At 37.4% G+C, this 19,367-nt stretch overlaps 1 protein-coding gene across 1 annotated transcript in view; it reads right to left on the reverse strand.

The window, feature by feature from the left end:
- The window catches only part of TAPT1 (transmembrane anterior posterior transformation 1), a 57,731-nt gene that overhangs the window by 9,475 nt on the left and 28,889 nt on the right, over positions 1-19,367 (reverse strand). The window contains exons 4-11 of the mRNA XM_047718951.1: positions 11,762-11,924; positions 8,911-9,046; positions 7,520-7,617; positions 7,273-7,342; positions 5,980-6,060; positions 4,061-4,170; positions 2,098-2,157; positions 1,651-1,719 (exon numbers count right to left, since the gene is read on the reverse strand). Coding sequence (XP_047574907.1) covers positions 1,651-1,719; positions 2,098-2,157; positions 4,061-4,170; positions 5,980-6,060; positions 7,273-7,342; positions 7,520-7,617; positions 8,911-9,046; positions 11,762-11,924 — 787 coding nt within the window. The remainder of the gene's footprint in view (positions 1-1,650; positions 1,720-2,097; positions 2,158-4,060; positions 4,171-5,979; positions 6,061-7,272; positions 7,343-7,519; positions 7,618-8,910; positions 9,047-11,761; positions 11,925-19,367) is intronic.

The following is a 19,367-nucleotide window of genomic DNA, read 5'->3' on the forward strand; positions in this document are numbered from 1 at the left end:
TAAAAACTCATTTAAGGAATAAAACAAAGGCCAGAGAAAAATTTTAAAAATGCTAAATTAGAAAATCCATACTAGGGCGCCTGGGTGGCTCAGTGGGTTAAGCTGCTGCCTTCGGCTCAGGTCATGATCTCAGGGTCCTGGGATCGAGGCCCGCGTCGGGCTCTCTGCTCAGCAGGGAGCCTGCTTCCCTCTCTCTCTCTCTCTGCCTGCCTCTCTGTCTACTTGTGATCTCTCTCTGTCAAATAAATAAATAAAATCTTAAAAAAAAAAAAAAAAGAAAATCCATACTAATTATGAATAGAGTTTTCTGGCAAATAAATTACTACTAGTTATTATTTGGCAAACCAGTGCCACATTTAAATCCAATCATTTAACCAATCCTTTAAAAATAAAAACTCAGGCAACCTAGGTTTATCCTTATAGTATATGTATCATGTTTCCAGTTGTAGGTAACAAATGTAGAAAGATTTAACATTTTATCAATTGTTTTAACAATTTTACTCTTTAAAATATTCTGTTTTTCCAAAATTCTAGGAGCTCCTTTTCCCAGAAAAAGAAAGCTATATTATTATATAACAAACAAGTTACTAATAGAATTGAAAACATTTAGGATGTGGTTGTCTGGAGAGTCACAATGAAATTTACATAACATTAAATCTACTAATCTCCCAGCCTTTAAAAAAGGTCAGGCATGCTGGGCTAGATACAGTTGGTATCACTTGCAACTTCTTTATACATGCTAGTTGGCTTCCATGACACTGCATCTACCTGGGAACTCTAGATGTCCTTTGGCAAAAAGACGATTGCATTTGTTTTGATGTGAGACTAGGTAACCAATGAGGAACATAATCAAATACAGGTACGGCCAGCAAATCTTAATTAACAAACATTATTATGGCCTGCTGTGGCTAGTAACTTTTTGCAAGGCTGTTCTGAGCAATTCATTTAAATATTCAAAGTTGGTGACTATTTTTTGGATTGATTTAATACATTTCAGTGCTAATATTTAATATGTATACATATTTTTTCTGAGTATAACAGTAAAAATTTTCATTGTAAAAACTCTGGAAAAATTGTAAAAAGTGACTATAATGGATAGAGACTATGTCTTCATTTGAGTATACCAAAATTTATTTAACCTATTTCATGACTTTCAAATTTCTACTATTATAAATGCCACTGCAATGCATAATCTTGCCTATAAATCATTGTGTGCTTTTTATAACTATTTTCTTAGGATAAATCCCTAGAACTCCAAGTACTGCATCAAAGTATAATACCGTCAAACTGCCTTTTAGAAATGTTGGATAGACTTCTTATACTTCCGCTAATACATGCTACAGTGGTCGCACCAATGCCTACACTAGACATTTCCATTCAAAAAGAAAAATCTCTGCCAAATGAATAAGCAAAAATGAGTACTCTCATTACTAGGAAAGCCATTACATAAACTATCTGTTAAAATTACTCATCTGTTGGACAGCTCAAAATCCAAAAGAATAATACCATAACTTAAAATTTCCTTCCAAGTCATTTACCTTTAGTTTTTGTATCAGGTCTGTCTGAAATAAACTTCTCGATAATCCGTTTGTTAATACTTTATTATAACAGCTATCTCACTGTAGAAAAGCAAAAAAAGTATGAACTTACTAGAACAGCCAGTGGGAGAGGGATGAACCCCATCCTCCGTGCCACAGAGTCACTGTAATCAGTATATGCCTGCACAGAGAAAGGAGAGAAGGATTTACGGCATCGAAAAAGTTCACTTCCACTTACCACCAGCAGATGTTCTCAACAGGTGAGGCTATGCACAAAAAGAGAACCCAGCAACTATTATGTAATTGAGTAAAATGTGGAAATCTAAATGTTCATTAAGAAGTTCTAAATCCAAAGTTGTATAACAGTTAATATGCTACAGAAATCACACCGTATTTAATATTAAGTACTGTCATTATTTTACTAAGTTACAAACATAGTGTCGAGAATAGAGATAAGTAGGAAGTTGCAGTTTATGCAACTTTCCCTTAACCAATATTCCTCGCTAAATTAAACCATTGTTCAGGTAATTTTGTACTATGTATTCAATATAATGCTTACATTTTTCTGTCGACTGCTAACAAGGTCAAAAGCAAGGCTGGCTCTATATTCACTGTAGACCTAAAGACAAATAAAAGTGAAATACTAAGTGATATAGTGCAATGTATAATGTACAAAGACTTAATTGACTTTGTAGGTGAAAACGTTTAATAATTAACCAGGGAAAAGGTGCTGATGGCCAAGCAGACATCTGGATAGTGCTTCTCTGTTTTCCTACAGTAAAGGTAAAACAGCCTCAGCCCCAACTGTTATGTTCACAAGCTTTTTGAAGATTTTTTTTCAAAGACGGATAAATAGTCAATGATTATGATCCTGAGAGTTTAGAATCTGGGGAAGAATGGTTATTTTAAGTAGTATAATACATATAAAATAATCTTTAAATTTTAAATGCACAGTTTAAAAAATTATTATTATGATAATGATGTATCATTCAAACAATGGGTGCTAAGCAAGATGTAAAACTGAGTTCGAAGAGGTAACATTTACAAAGGCACTGGAAACTGTCATTTCACTAAAACTGCACTAAGTACTTGAATCAAGTTTATTAATTTTGCCTTCAGATAATGAGAAAATGATCCCATGGAAAGCCAACCATTTTGTACTGAGGAAACCAAGAGAGTCAACAGTGAAATTACTTGATCAGTGCTTTACAAAAGAGTACAAAATCTTATTTAAGTTTATGAAAGCATTCAGAAACTCTTAATCAAATCATATTCTAGCAATTGCAACCACATTAGATTTCAAATCTATTTGTGGAAACTCCACAGAACGATGGTTGAAACATAAAGCAAATCTCCTAAGTGCTTTCACCAAAAAATATAAGGCTCTTGTCTTCTACAACTTTTCAGAAATCTATAATCACAGAAAAAAAAAATCAATTTTTAAATACAAAATACTTAAAAAATCTAGCCAGAGAGAAAAGGTTTGATAGTCTATGCTTAAAAAGAAACAATGTGATTTTTAGAAGTTTTTTAAGTACACAGACTATGATAGTATTAACAATTTATCATGATTCTGAGTTAGAGACATTCTACTCCGACCTGAAATATTACCCAAACTATACTTCCACAAAAAAGTATGGAACCAGGACTGTTCAGTATTTAAATAACATACTTTCTGTAGTGTAACAATTTTTAAAAATTTAAAACTGTAATTCTAACTTCAACACAGTACTCTTATATTAATAAATGGAATAAACATAGCTTCATTTTACATCTTTATAATATTAAGCAGAAGTCAACATTACTTAAATAATATTAATATTACTTTTTATATTAATATTACTTTCCATAATTACTATTTTTTGTTTTTTTTTAATTTAAATTCAAGTGAGTTAACACATACTCTTGTATTAGTTTCAGGAGCAGAATTTAGTGATTCATCACTTACATGTAACACCCAGTGCTCATCCCAACAGTGCCCTCTTTAATACCCATCACTCACTTATCCCATCCTCCACCGACCTCCCTTCTAGCAACCCTCAGTTTACCTTCCTCTCGGTTTCTATCTTATTTTTCCTTCCCTTTCCCTATGTTCAACTGCTTTGTTTCTTAAATTCCACATATGAATGAAATCATCTGGTATTTGTCTTCCTCTGACTTGTCTTGCTTAGTATAACACACTCTAGTTCCATCCATTGTCACTGAAAGATTTCATTCTTTTTGATGTGTGCATTTGTGTGTGCACCTTCTTTATCCATTTATCAGTCGATGGACATCTGTGGCTCTTTCCCTAATCTGGCTATTACTTATAAAGCTGCTATGAACATTGGGGTGCATGTGCCCCTTCAAATCAGTATTTTTGTATCCTCTGGATAAATACCTAGTAGTGCAATTGCTGGGTCATAGGGTAGTTCTATTTTTAACCTTTTGAGGAACCTCCATACTGTTTTCTAGGGTGGCAGTACTAATTTTCACAGAAGTCAACATTAAACACTGAATTGCTTGCTTATTAAAATACATACATCTGCGGTAATGTCATTGAACTTGGTGATAAAGGCATGTTTTACAATATCCACAGCAGTTTCTGATGCAATCACCATACAGACATCTGGAAACAACACCCAGAGGTGATCTAAAAAGGACAGGGAAAAGGAGACAATTAAATCTCTTACTATGAATAGAACATCTTTTTTTTTTTTTTTTTAAGATTTTATTTATTTATTTGACAGAGAGAAATCACAAGTAAGCAGAGAGGCAGGCAGAGAGAGAGGAGGAAGCAGGCTTCCTGCTGAGCAGAAAGCCCTATGTGGGGCTCGAACCCAGGACTTGGGATCATGACCTGAGCCGAAGGCAGTGGCTTAACCCACTGAGCCACCCAGGCGCCCCTGAATAGAACATCTTAAACCATAATATCACAGGCTGCCATAAAAAGGTGAAACCTCCAGAGCTTAACTATAATGTTGTTAATAAATGATAACAGAGACAAAACTAGCATCCAATTATCACAAGAGCTACATTTTATCAAATTAAAGGATAATTCAATCAACAGCTCTTTATTCTGTATTTCCTTTGCGCTAAACCCTCGAGGGGCAGGACAAAGAGGTGAACAGAGCCTCCAACCTCCTTCATGGAGCTGGCACACTGGTAGGACGGCTAATTAACCAGGTTTGTCATAAAATCCTTTAATTTGATAGCTGCCTATTGTGACAATAAATAGCTAGTAGGGACATGTGCTGAAGTCAACTGAATAATCTCCTCCCCTCTTTATCACTATGAATTAAAGATACTGGGAAATAACTTCTGGAAATGTATTTCCAAGATCACATATCTCATTTAATACCTGTTTCTGGTTTTTCACAGGTACCTGAAAACTAGCAATGAATCAAAATAAATGAAGAAGAAGTTATTAAAAGCCTGGGATGTGCACGGCATTGAGGGTAATAAATAAAATGCAAAGTATAATCTCGGTTCTAAGAATGAGGTTGCATAAAAATGACAGACATGGGGGCACCTCGGTGGCTCAGTGGGTTAAAGCCTCTGCCTTCGGCTCAGGTCATGATCCCAGGGTCCTGGGATCGAGCCTCACATCGGTCTCTCTGCTTAGTGGGGGGCGTGCTTCTCCCTCTCTCTCTGCTTGCCTCTCTGCCTACTTGTGATCTCTATCAAATAAATAAATAAAATTTAAAAAAAAATGACAGACATGAAAAAACTCTCAATTACATAAGACATGGCCATTTCCCACCAACCTCACTCAGCACTGCCAGACTGTGCTCTAATTCCCTGCAGATTTCCACTATCAGCCTGGGAGTCCTATGTCTATCTTAGGACTCTGTATGTGTGCTACAGTGCCTGGCTTTATGGAAATGCCTACTACGTGAACAGATAATGAAAATTCATAGAATCTTAACAACTTCCTATCAGCCTTGATTTAAAAATGTGTAAGTGACCAAATGTACTGTCTTGTATCATATTTTTTTTTCAATTTATCCTTATTCAAAATGCTAAATAAGAGGCAGTGAATGAGTAAAAGACAAATGTTAAGAAAGAACAAAAGTTCTTCTGGCAAACCTTGAAAATGAAAAAAAGCCAACTGCATTTAGATAACCCCAGGGCACTACAGTTAAGAAAAGAAACAAAGAGGCTGCAGTGCTCAGCAGTATCCACTCACCCATGGAGTACACAGCTCTAGACACACTGTGAGGTTTATAGGAAATGATGGGCCAAAGACTACCTCACATGGTAAGGCATTCCACCCACCACCCACCACACCACGGGGAACATGCTCAATCCCTTCTACCCAAACAGGTATCTCCAACACCCTAGGAGCAGAGCAGCTCAAGTTTTTGAAATTCTCTGCAATATTCACTTTAGTCATGTAAAAGAATGATTTTTGGTTCAAGAGTAAAATTCGAAGGCACTGTATCTACTAAGAGTTACGTACCTGGATTCCAAGAAAACTGCTCCATGTTTCTTAGACACACTATTAGCAAAAGCACATAATTCGTGAATCGTTCCTTAATATCTGGAAAAAAATTAAAATATACTGTACTATATATAAATAATACAATATAGCTCATGTACAACTTTTAGTCAGAACATGACGAAAGTATAATTATATATAAATGTCTGCAAAATAAATATACTATTTTATATATAAGATGGTGTTACACTGGTAAGGCAATTATGTCTCAATTCAGGTATGGAAATTCCAGTTTTGTATATGGTTGAACATATCAGTGTTTTTTCTGTTTAAATAGCTGAGTAGTGTTTCACAGCATGGCTATACCATTTGTTTATCTGCTTTCTTACTGAAAGGCACTGGGTTATTTCCAGTTTTTGGCTGCTATGAATAAAGCTCCCGCATTTCTTGTACAAGTCTTTTGTGAAAATGTGTTCTCACTGCTAAGTTACAGAACAGGCAAACATTTAACTGTATAAGAACCTACCAGGGCAAATGCAGTATTTCCCATCAAAGTATGAGAAGACCAGTCAGTTGGTACCCCTGCTAGTTTGCCAGTGGCAGACTACGGGAGCAGCCACTCTGGGGGGTGGGTACTAGCAGCTCATCAGGACTCTTTCACCCCCATTTTCCACCACGGTACAAATGTCAACACGGTGAGAGATAAATTATGTCTTCATATTCTCATGAAATGTTCTTAACTTTGTGAACTTCACTGCAGGGTCTCAGGGATGCCCCTCCAGGGTTCCACAGGCTATACTTTGAGAATAAAGACATTATGCTGCTTTGATTTTTCTAACTATGATACAAAAGATAATGTTTCCAGGGATAGATATTGTGCTTTCACTCTTCTTAGGGTTAGTAAGGAGCCAGTAAGGCATAAATGAAAAAGCTGAGAACAGAGAGACAATCTGAGGTTTACAGTCACAACTCTGTTCTTGACATCTGTGTGGGTGACCTTGGGGAAGTCAAATTATGTTCTCTGTGTGTTAGTTTCTACATCTACGAAATGGAATATCATCTGCTATGAAGAAATTTTTGGATTAATAACAAGCTCTGAAAGAATGGTATGGTGCTATACAACTATCATATTGAAATATTTTGAGATTATAATAACCATGATAATAAGAAAACCTGATAAAGATGTTAGGGGAGTAAGAGAAAGCACAGCTAAGTCAAAGAAGCAGTAGCCCAGAGGAAATGTGGCAGGGAAATTCAGAATAAACTGCAAAATCATACTGCATAAAGCTGCATGTAGAAGCTAAGTGTACATACCACTATTCGACATCTGAAAAAGATTGTTCTTTTCAAACTTCTTGAAAACACTTCCTTTAATTTCAACAAACTGAAATAGTAAACAAAAATATCACCTTTATCACTGTAACAGTTTAAAAATGGACAAGATACATATAAAACTTCCTGGACAGTAAATAACATTTAAAAAATAATTTTATTCATCTACAATATTGCCATTAAATTGCCCATATAACCTCAAAAATATAAAATAAAATCTCATACTTACATTATTAGACATCATGATGGTAAGCAGTGACTTGTTGTGCGAGTTAAAAGCCACGTTGAGAGTTGTTGCTTGAACCATAATAAGAATTGCATGCAAAACTAGCAGCGAATGATGTCAAGGAAAAAGCTTGTCTGTTTTCATATTAGTATATGAAACTATACAATTTATAAAGTGAATAATGGGAGGAATGATTATGCTTTCTAAATCCAGTCTTGCGTTAGTGTTTTATTATCTTGTTAGCTAGAGTTGATACAAATCTCACAGGTAAGATGTACGGGATCCATTCAAAACAAAAGCAGAAATGAGCCTCTGGGCATCTATTCACCTAAACTGTGAGTCTTGGAAGATGGTTATCTTGTTCTTTCTGGACTTCTAGCATTTGGCAAAAGATGTGGGAAACAGGCCCTCAAAAAAATTTCTAATAAGTGGAATAAACTATGGTAAATACTGAAAAAAGAGACTTAGCTGATTTACATTCTAAAATAGAAAAGAACACAAAGTAGAAGTCTGGAAGCAACTGGCTTCTACAGTTCTGCAGGGGGTTGGGTGGGGATGTAAGATGACAAGAAATGTCTGATAATTGAGATTCTTCTTTAGATGTCATTTTTTAAGATATTCACAAGTTGCAGAATTATATTCATATTACACATAGGATAGTTTATTTAAATGAGAATACTATTTTACTCCACATACTTAGAACAAACTTTTATGATTATAGAAATCTTCCCACTGAGCCCCTTAACTTTCCAAGTATTAACCCAATATTTTCAGGCATGACAAATTCAGGGACAGTACACATTCCTGTGAATGAGTCTGAACCCCATATGGAACTTAAGTGAAGCTATGCATGTGCGTGTACAGATGGCTACATACACACATACAAACAGTTTATATAGTAAAGCCTTTAACTTTTCAAAAGAAAAGCTTTAAGAAGCGGTGTGGGGAGCAGAGGAGATAAAACTTCCAAAATTCCTCCCCAAACAATTTCAAATTTTTCCTCTAGATGAACCACATACATTTTAAGTCCTATGTTTTAACAAAAAATTCATAGGCTTAAAGATAACTTCCAAACAATTTCAGTATGGGCATGAAAGTTATGTGGATCTCTATAAAGTACGTATAAATACAAACCTAGCTTCTCAAGTTCTTCCATATAATCAGTCACACTGAGACTAGAACTGTTTTCTACCAGTTAAAGGGATCAAACATACATGAGGCTCTTTAATTCACAATAACTACTATAACCAATTTATTAAAAGAAAGCAGACATTTCACATTAATCTTCAGGACACACACACACACACACACCTTTAAATTTGAAAAATAGCTAGCCGAATAAAATAATGTAGAGTATGTATTGGCTTGAAATTTCCAGTAACTCTAAAGGATACAGACATAGAGAACAGCCATGAAAAAGTGAGGGATCACTCCGATATGGGCTCTTTTTCTTTCTTTAGGTTCCGTTGCTGTCCAATAGAGAGCATCTAATATATCTTGTCCAAATGATGAAAACAGACGATCTGCTACCTAAGGAGAAAAATTATTGGAAAAATGTTTTTCTTTTTCTGAAAAGTGTTTTTTAACATCCCACCTAAATATGTTACTCAAACTCAGATGCAACTCAAAAATACTGGAGCTCTGACTTTTTAAATCTCACTGTAAGGGAAGCCACAAAAGAGCAGTGATCTCTTTATTCTCTGACACAAAGTGAGTGCTCAAAATCTTGCATTATTTGAATTAGACTTTGTCTAATTAGCTATATATTTATAACAAGAAGAGTATTACACAGTGGCAAAAATAAAAGGGAGAAGCACATCAAAATCATAGTCTTTCTGATTTTAATTCTTTAAATTCAGATTCAGGATTCGAACTTCAGTCTTTTAAGACAAATAAACATCATTTGACCCACTGTATTTACACCTAATATTTGTAGGCAGCTGTAACTGTAATTTGTTTTAGATTAATCACACAGTATATAATATGCAGATTTACTTCCAAAAGACATTTTCAGGTATCGATCTCCATGAATAGAGTATGATGAAAAAAAGCAGCACATAAAAAAGAAAGGAGAGTATATATTACTCAGGCTTCGGTTAGAATGTTACATCCACACCCAGGCTGTCAATCTCTGGCTCCCTCAGTCTCTAATCCATCACCCTGTTCTTTTGCATTATGGTATTATCGCTTCCAAATACCTCCTGGTTTACAGTCTCTTTTCCACCTGCAAAACACAAGCTCCTTAAGAACAGGCTTTGCTCACCTCTGGATCTTCAGGGCCTAAGGCAGTGTTTGGCACACAGTAAATTTCGATTAAATTAAATTAAATTGTCAAATGCAGGCGTAATAGTGATCCACTTTTAGGGAGCACCCGACACATGTCTGGTACTGTGCTAAGCCCTGCCTATACACTGCTTCACCGCACGCTCACAATTCCCCTAGCACTTGCATTCACAGATGAAACAGGAAGAGTTAGAGACACTCAGCAACTAGTACCCATGTCCAGGGCAGTGAGTCAGTAAGTGGAAGAAGTGGGGTTTGGTCAGAGATGGTTTATCTCCACTATGCCAAAACTACATCAACAAGTATAGTCTGCAAAACGAATATGCATTCAGCCATTTTGATCAGCAATTTGTGGACCCTTTTCCTTGAGGCCTATTCTCTAATAACAGTGTTGAAGCCACCCTGTAGAGGGCTTTGTAAACTAGGGGACACATGCATTACGTGTTGGGGTAGGGAGAAGCTTGCATCACCTGCAATACCTTAAGAGGAAAGGCAGTGAAGGAGACTGGTAGGCTACAGAAGGAGCGAGATGAGCCCAGGCTTTTCTGTGAGAGGATGACTACTCCGCCTTTCACACTTCACCCACACTGTCTGCATCCTATGTGGTGCATCCTACTTGGGGGTGGAGGGGCAGAGCAAGAGCAAAGGCAATGAGTCTAGAATCAGGAAGCTGGTGTGTGGTTTTAAAACATGTTGGTCAATGAATTTAGGAGTAACTGGGATGGCCAGAGTTCCATGGCTTCTGTGAAGAGATGGAAAGCCCTCATCTACCATAGCAATATAGCCTCAGAGCAGAAAGGCCAGCAGCCCCCTACATCCCTCCTTCTGCCCACTCATTAAGAAAAATCCTTTCCCAGCTAAATTAAAAGATAAGTAGACCTTATTTGTATCCCCAAAAAGTAATAGAGAAAAATGCATGTGAATCTCAAAAGTTTTATTATATAACCTAAAGTAACTATTTTTTTTAAAGATTTTTTATTTATTTATTTGACAGACAGAGATCACAAGTAGGCAGAGAGGCAGGCAGAGAGAGAGGAAGGGAAGCAGGGTCCCTGCTGAGCAGAAAGCCTGACGTGGGGCTTGATCCCAGGACCCCGGGATCATGACCTGAGCCGGAGGCAGAGGCCCCAACCCACTGAGCCACCCAGGTGCCCCTAGAGTAACTATTTTAAGAACTGATTAAAATTCTGCCTATATAGCAAAGCATGTTTTTTTTTCTTTGTGTACCTGCTTATTTTTTGTATGAAAGCAGGTTCTCACATGTTGACTGTTTTAAAGTGAAATATACTGCATTAAAAATATTGAGGTGCCTGGGTGGCTCAATTGGTTAAGCGTCTGCCTTTGGCTCAGGTCATACTCCCAGGGTCCTGGGATTGAGCCTGCTTCTCCTCCTCTTCCTCCCCACTCATGCTCTCTCTCGCTATCTCTGTCTCTCAAATAAATAAATAAAATCTTTTAACAAAAATATTAAGTACTTGGAGAAACTGAGAAACTTATGTTTACTTGCTCTATGTAAAAATTCCAAAGCATTTTAAATGTAAATCTATTATAGCAAATGTATATACAATCCTAACATTTTTTTCATAATTTTTAAAGTTTTAGTAAGATGTATACATGGGTTTCCAATGAATATGCAAACAAATTACCCCACCGTATGATAACTTACATTCTCAAGGGGGTACTAACTAAAAAGTCTCTAGACAGCAGGTATCTTTCTCTCCTACTTGAGGATGCATCATGCCCTGGGGACCAAGGACCAGCAGTAGGTACCATCTCGTGAGAACGAGATTGTCCAGTCTCAGCCCAGAACTACCTAATCAGAATCTGCATTAGATTCTATCCCAATACTAGAGTTGTTGGGTGAGTGTTCTATATCATTGGGCTCAAAGTCTGCACCTTGACCAAACCTGTGCGGTTGGGAGGCTAGGCTGACTGTGCAGGTACAGGAGGGCCTTCACTCACCTCGAGCATATTGTAGATGATGTAGAGCTTGATGACTGACTGCCCCCTTATCAGGTGATACATCATGGAGTAGTCAACGTAGTGCATCATAAAATAGCATATCACCAAAATGACACCCTTCAGAATGTCACACACCTGAGCAGGCTGAAGCAAACGTCTGTCCCTGAAATACATAAGAAGTAATAAAAACATGAGTTTTACTTTACATGCTCTTGAAATCATCTTTACTGGACATACAAGAGCATACAGAGATAATAATGAGAATTCAGTCGCTCTTTTAAGAACTGATAAGTTATACTGACTACTCAACCACGTGAAGTTTTCTGCCCAACAACAAAAAAAAATATGTTAAACCAGAATTACTAGCAGAAGTGGGTCCTCTTAACAAGGGAACACAGAGGGCGGGCATCTGCTGACAACGTGCTTTGAAGCAATGGAGTTCCGGGACTCTAACCTCATCTTGAAGCCCGGCAGCCCACTGGCTCAGCCCTTTCCACACACAGGTAGCACTCTGCACTTTTTATTTACCAGCGGAGCAGGTTTCTCCATGTCACTGCACAAGGAGTTCGTATTTCTATGATGGCGTTGGGGTCCACTGCGTGGATGCGCGGTAATTCATGGAACGCCCTGGCAGATGGCCAGTTTTCCGCAACTATGAACCATGATACCATGTGCATTTCATGCCTTGTATGTGAAAATGTACCCATAGAATAAATTCCTATAGTCGGAGGGTATGTTCCCTCAACAGAAGCAGTGAACTACCCTCTGCAATGGCTGTGCCAATGTTCACATCCACTAGCAGCTCCTGGGGAAGGCTGTAGTGGACATGCTGCAATCCAGGATTTGATTGGCTGCTGGCTCTCTGCCAATCCCACTGTTGAAAATGGCATCTAGCATAGTTTCAGTTAATTCTCCCCTTTAGGAAAGTACATTTCTCTATATATTTATTTATATTTCCTGTGAATTCTCCCTTCCTATCTTTTTCTTGCTTGGCAGGAGCTGAAACTAGTTTTTTCCTAATTACTATTAGGAGAACCACTGCTTACTTCAGGATGGGGTTCAAGACAGTCCACCTCGAAATATGCTACTATAGCATCTTAATTTGAATTAATGTTATGTAAGAAACAGCTGGTGTAAGAAGGACACTCTGACCTCTTCTGTCCCCTTGAAAGTGGGAGCTAAATTCCCTAGGGAATGGCTACCTCCCCTGGACAGAGAAGGCATCCTTACCACCAGAGAGAAGAAATTCAGGGCTGAGAAGGCTGTACAAACAACACTTGTCAGTTCTTCATTAATTTGCTATCCCAAACCTAAACTTCTCCATCTTGTTAATTCTTCACAAATTTACTATCTGTCTTAAAGGTATAAAAGTGTCCTGCCTACTCACTTCTTTGAGTTGCCTATTTTTATGAGTTCCTGTATGTATGAAATTGTATTTTTCCCCTGTGAATCTGTTTTATGACAATCTAATTATTGGACCAGCAGAAGAATCTAGATGGGAAAAAAGGAGAAGTTTCCTCCCTTACACTTCAAGGTCAGAGTATGAAGAGCAAAACCTAAAATTGTGCATGGAAACATCTGATTAAGACACAGAAAAACTACAAAGAAGAGAAGAAATTTATGATTTCTTTCAGTAGATATGAAACCTGTGGCTGGAATGGAAAGCAGCTTGCTCTACTGCAGGCGAATTCCTCAAGACAGGAAATGCTCCATCTTTTGTTTGGGAAGCTTTTATGTAATCAATAAAAAGCCTCCAGCACTTTCTTCAGGAGTTGCAGAATCTCTTCATTCTCACCATAGTGACAATGTTCTAGCAACTACCTAAGGGGGTGAGCTCATTTTCCAGCTGAACCTGGACATTCTGAGGTCTTCACATCTTCTCTATTCCCTAACCACTGTCCACATTCAGATCAAGGTTCTTCTCTTTGAGAGAGCCTTGCAGGGTTCAACAAGGATAGGTCTTCCAAACTGTTAGCTGAAATACTGTTTTACAAAAACAGTGAAACATTAGTTTACAAACGAGGCTTGCAATAGCAGCTCTGTGAGCAGGTGATACAGAACTTCATTCTTGTTTTCCACAATGCACACCACACATCACTTTTAGTCAGATATGAAACTGATCTGTTCACAGAAAAAATACAGGATACTGCAAAAATCCTGAAAAGAGGTAAGTTCTGTGAGAACTAAGTCCACAAAGGTTTAGAAGTAGATGGGAAGACTATATGGGGAAGACTCCCCATATAGTGAGTCTATACGGGGAGACAGGTCAGAATTTGTCTATGTCAGACCTTGTGTCTTGACACCCGCAATATAAACTGATAAACCGAGTAAAATTATTCTTAGCAGCTGAAATTTTGGGGAAAATTGCATCAAGGACAAAGCTGATCAATCTCCATCACCATTTCCCTGTCCCCCTGACTCTTCTCCAGTGCTGTTCCTCTCTCCCAACCCAAGTGGATGCTGGCCCGTTACTCCTCATAGAACCAGAGGGATCTTCACCTCTGTCTCCCAAACACCCAGCCCAGAACACAGATCTCTGCCTAGGGCTATTCCCTCATCAAGGCAATTCTCTGCTCCCACCCTACAAAATTAAAAACAGAAGAGGTAGTACATTTGTTGAGTGGGGGGAAGCATGTCTTTCATTCAAACAACGAGAGGAGGAGGCGTTCTGAACACTCTGGGCTGCTGGCCTGTGTGTGACTCTGTCCCGAGACAGCCGAGGGACAAGCTGGCATCAGTATGGACTACAGCAGCCCTCTCTTCCTCTGAAGTGCGGGTGCAGCTCTGCATATGCCGAATACCACAAATCACCAAGATGCGTGGGCCTTTGTAGTTAGGAACTATAGGTCACACGTTATGAATTAAAGAAAATGATAGGTACCCAAAGTAGGGCAGTATTAATTACTCTGCATTAATTACTAAGGTGACTTTGATAACTAATTAAAGAAAACTATACTTAGAGCTTTTGGTACTAGACTGGCGTCTATTTAGTTAAGCGATCTCAGCAAAGTGATTTTATTTAAGAGACAAAGGCTTTTATATATATCATATCCAATTGTGTGTCTTCATAAACATATACAACAAAGGGCCAATGTGTTAATGTGTGTCTCTGAAGGAACGGTGTATTAACTATAAGACATTGCTGCAAATTAGAGCTAACAAACATTGGAAATAGATATACCCAAATAACACAGTATGGCACATTTTGAACTAAGATGATAAAAATTTAAAATCAAGCAAGCATAAACAACTTTAATTTAGCTTTATCTTGCCTAGGTGTTTACAAACACCTCATGCTACAATTTTTAGTTACTATGTCGCAGGCACTGGTTCGAGGCACTTGGAATATACTCATTTCAGTTTTCACAATAATCCTGTGGCAAGGTACTATATAGATCATCTCAGTTTTACAGATGAGGCAAGGTGCAATCAGGAATATACCCACAGCTGGACAGTTATTAAGTCAAGGGGTGGAGGAGCAGGGATCTGAACCTTGGCAGTCTGGCTCTAGAAGGCATGTTCATTACTACCATCTACCATTTGAGACTTTCCTTTTTGTGTGTGTGTGTGTTTGTTTGTTTTTGAGACTTTTCTTTAAAAGAACTTTTAAATCAACAACTCAGTACCCTTTCTCTTTCAGTATAATTTAATATGATATAACTTATCACTGTGCTGACAGCTCATTTTTATTCTTCATTTCTAAAAAGAGAAAAAAACAGGACCATATTTCACTGGATCCATGGCTCTCCGTGTGCTCCCTGCTCTGGCAAAAATCTCCTTTGCTAACATCCGAAGTGGTTGCTCCAGAGATGACTCTGATTTTAAGGAATATTATTCAAATAAAGAATAAAAGCAGCAGAACTCCTAAGAAACAGACTCTTGTTTTCCTATAAACGTCCCTGTAAAAAAAGGTTGCAAAAATAAAAACTATTTCCAAGGTGGCACCTTAGAAGACATCTGTATGTCTCACAGCATCTCTGAGTAAGAAAAGACCTGACCTCAAAATAAATTCGCAGGATTAAAAGAACTTGAACCAGTCCCAGTATTTGTTTCCTTCTCTGTCAGGATATTTTTAGATGACTATCTGATAAGCATTTCCAACTCCATAAGAAGCTTATTTACAGCCTTGCCAATCAACTTGGAATTGGCTGTCCAACAACAGTTTCACATTCCAGTTCTTCCTTATAAACGTCTGTTAAACGGTAGTTACTAGCAATTCATTTTGCAAATGCTGGACATCTCACATAAACACATGAATAAGTGGAATAAGCTACTGGACAAAGTGAAAAACCCACTAATCTAATTCACAGGTTTGGTTGTGAGTTATGGCAAGACAAGTTAACATTAAACAAGATATTCAGTGGAACTTAAAATATTTTTTTAATTTTCATGTTAAGCCACTCATACAGAAATCACATTTTCTCATTTCTAAGTTTCATCTCTTAGTCATTTAAATACTTCCACTGGATATGTGCAATTGTCAATTAAAGCACTGCTCGTTTCAAAGGGCTTGGAGATTCATGGGAACCGAACAATGCAGTGGGCAGAGATGATCTACTAGGTTTCTTCCTCCTGCTCAGTAGCAGAAGGTAACATGCTAAGATTAAAGTAAAAACTGGCAGCCTAGAAAAAGATCAAGAAAAAAGAAAAGGCAACATAGATGTGTAAGAAAAATGGGATAATCCCTGCCTGGTTGATTTTCAAATTGGTGTAGAAACGTGTCAAGCTATCGGCATGAGATATTTCATTATAAAATACACAGACTGAATCTTTTTTCTTTCTCTTTTAACACTTTTAGCTATTTGTTGTATACATGAAAGAATGTAAAGTAAGAAAAAGTAAAATATGGTTCCCATTTTAAAAAAAGAAGTCCTTTTATAATTTTGAAGTAAATTCAAATAAAGTATTGAGATTAAGATGTTTTCCTTAATTAGAAAATGGTATTTTTGGGGAGCCTGGGTGGTTCTGTCGGTTAAGCATCTGTCTTCGGCTTGGGTCATTAGCTCAAGGTCCTGGGATTGAACACTGCATCTGGCTCCCTACTCGGGGGAGCCTGCTTCTCCCTCTCCCTCTCCCTGCCCACTCCCCTTGCTTGTGCTGTCAAATGAATAAATAAAATCTTAAAAAAAAAAAAAAAAAAAGAAAGAAAACAGTATTTTAAATCTTAAGTTTTCCCAACATATAGTAGAAAAATAATTACTAAGTCCTGAGGCTGAATGATTAAAGTCTTTGGGCTTTAAAATAATTTCAGACTATACTAGGAAAAAACCCAACTGGTTTAATAAAGCTAGGGAGTAATGCAAAATAAAAACTGCTTATATGGAAGGAACTTATTATAAGCTCAGTTGACTGCTACAGCATTAGAGAAAAAGTACTTGCTCTCAAGGTCTAGAGCAGCAAGCGTAATTGAAGATCATTTGATTGAGTGATTTTCCTGTATTAGGTAAGATCATGGTCAAATCTTGCAAAAATGTGGACAAAGCTTTAGGACTAAGTAAGGATAGAGACCACATTTTCCTCAGGTGTCCGTTCTCATTTAAATGTTTACGTCTGCCTCTGCTGATTTTGTTGTTTCCATTATAATATCTGTTTGCATGGATGTCAATTTGGCCAAGAGTAGAGAAGGAAAAATCAGGGTTTACTCACCACAAGGAGTCCCTGTGACACCACATTCCATTCTATAAAGGAAGTGAAAGTGCTCCTCCCTTCGGTCTGATTCACGAGAGAGAAAGAAAGAGAGAAGGTTGTAATGTTGCTACGCTACTTAGAGTGCCATGGTGAGGAAACAGGGGACAACAAAACCTGATTTATGAAGACTCTCAAATAAAACAAATATACTGCTCTCTACATATCACCCACACAGATCAACCCTGGTAAGAGGAAATTGCAAACATACTTGTTTCCCCAAAGAAAGCCACCACGGGCTCTCCCTTCACGTGTTATAGGGTGATATTAAACCATTTAGGGCACAATTGAGGCTTATGTTGAAGAGAAAAATCGTGTGTGTGTATGTGTGTGTGTGAAGTGAATTTCGGGTGAAATATCTTGAAGGAAGTAAGGAAGTCCAACAGGTTAAGAAACTCTCAAGCATTTGAAATTCACCATTCTTCTGAGAGATAAAAGCCTTTCTATGGGGTAAACTCTCAGAGGAAAAAGACACTATTGCCTCTTTAACACAAAGAAGTCCACAAAACCTCAAGTAAGCATTCTAAAGCCTAAAACCAAAATGTGATCAGAAAATTTGTTTGTACAGATTTTATTTGCTCTGATAGTAAAAGAAAAACACTCTGGCATTTATTACCTAAGCCTACTCTACACTTAATACCATCTAAAATATCTGAGCAAAGTTTTCAAAAATAACTCAGTTCTTGGCACCAGATAGCACTATTTTCTCTATAATCTCCCTCAACTTTTAACTCAAATGTTATGGAGAATTCTAAAACACAAAGTGAAGTCACAGGTTTGAGCAGAGAAGATTCATAAAAATGCCAGGTAAATAAAAAATACTTCCGCAATTAGTTATTTTATTTATTCTATAAGCAAACTTGGAAATATGAGATCTGATACCTCTTTAACATAATTAGAGCAGTCTACTCTTCTAAAAAATGAAATACTTTCATTCTTCCAAGAAACACTCGTACCTCATACAATGAATCAAATGAATCAAAATTTAATTCCGATTTCCATGTCATTGAAAATATTCAAGTTTCTTGGATATCTTTCTAAAAATGATACTACCTTAAATGCAAAAGAGGGAAGAAACACAGGGATCTGTTTTTACACAATCTGGATATATTTCTCTATTTACTTTAGTCTCCAACAAAATAGCGGGGAGCGAAGACTTTTCAAGATTGTTAATTCATTAGTAAAAGGCTTTCAAATAAGTATTCCTGAGATTATTAAATTTTTTATGGAAGCAGTGTCCCTTTGTAGGCAACACAAACACACCTACCAAGTCAAAACAATCACCCTGCCAGCTTCTTAAATGAACAATATTTTAAACAGGATCAAAAGCTGGCCAAGTGCCAGTCAGTGGGGTAGTCACAATGAAGGCTGGGTTCTCATAAGGGTGAGCAGGATTCCTCTGGCACTTAGCTTTAGTGAAAGGCCAAGTCCTTGTGTACTAAGTTGTCAAAAGTGGCAAAACCCAAAAACCATGGCAAGTTTACAGAATATTTAGAAATAGGTCCAAAGAATAAATTCTAAAGCAGAAATTCTGGGAGGCTGTCAGTTTTCCAAAGCCACTCACACACGCTGTACCAGACACAACTCTGCAAGCAGAGGAGGCAAGCACTCTACTCACAAATGTGGAAAGAAGGCTACAACCTGACACAACTATTGATGTCATACTGAAACGGACAGTACCAGACACTGAAAAATCATGGTTTTCATGTCAGTATCCTGATTACTCCGCTAAATATCCTTTCCCCCCTTTTGGGGGGGGATAATTAAAAAGAACTAAGAGAGTAGGAACATAATGACTTTCTTATTAAAAAGACACATAGGAATGTAAGGATAAGGGAACAGTTGGAAGAAAAAAAAGACCCACAATTGACTTCATTTTTCTTTTAATTTCTTTCTATCCCTTTGAAAAAATAAAAGTCAG

The sequence above is a fragment of the Lutra lutra genome, chromosome 2 (genome assembly GCF_902655055.1).
Source record: "Lutra lutra chromosome 2, mLutLut1.2, whole genome shotgun sequence".
In the NCBI taxonomy this organism is placed as follows: Eukaryota; Metazoa; Chordata; class Mammalia; order Carnivora; family Mustelidae; genus Lutra; species Lutra lutra.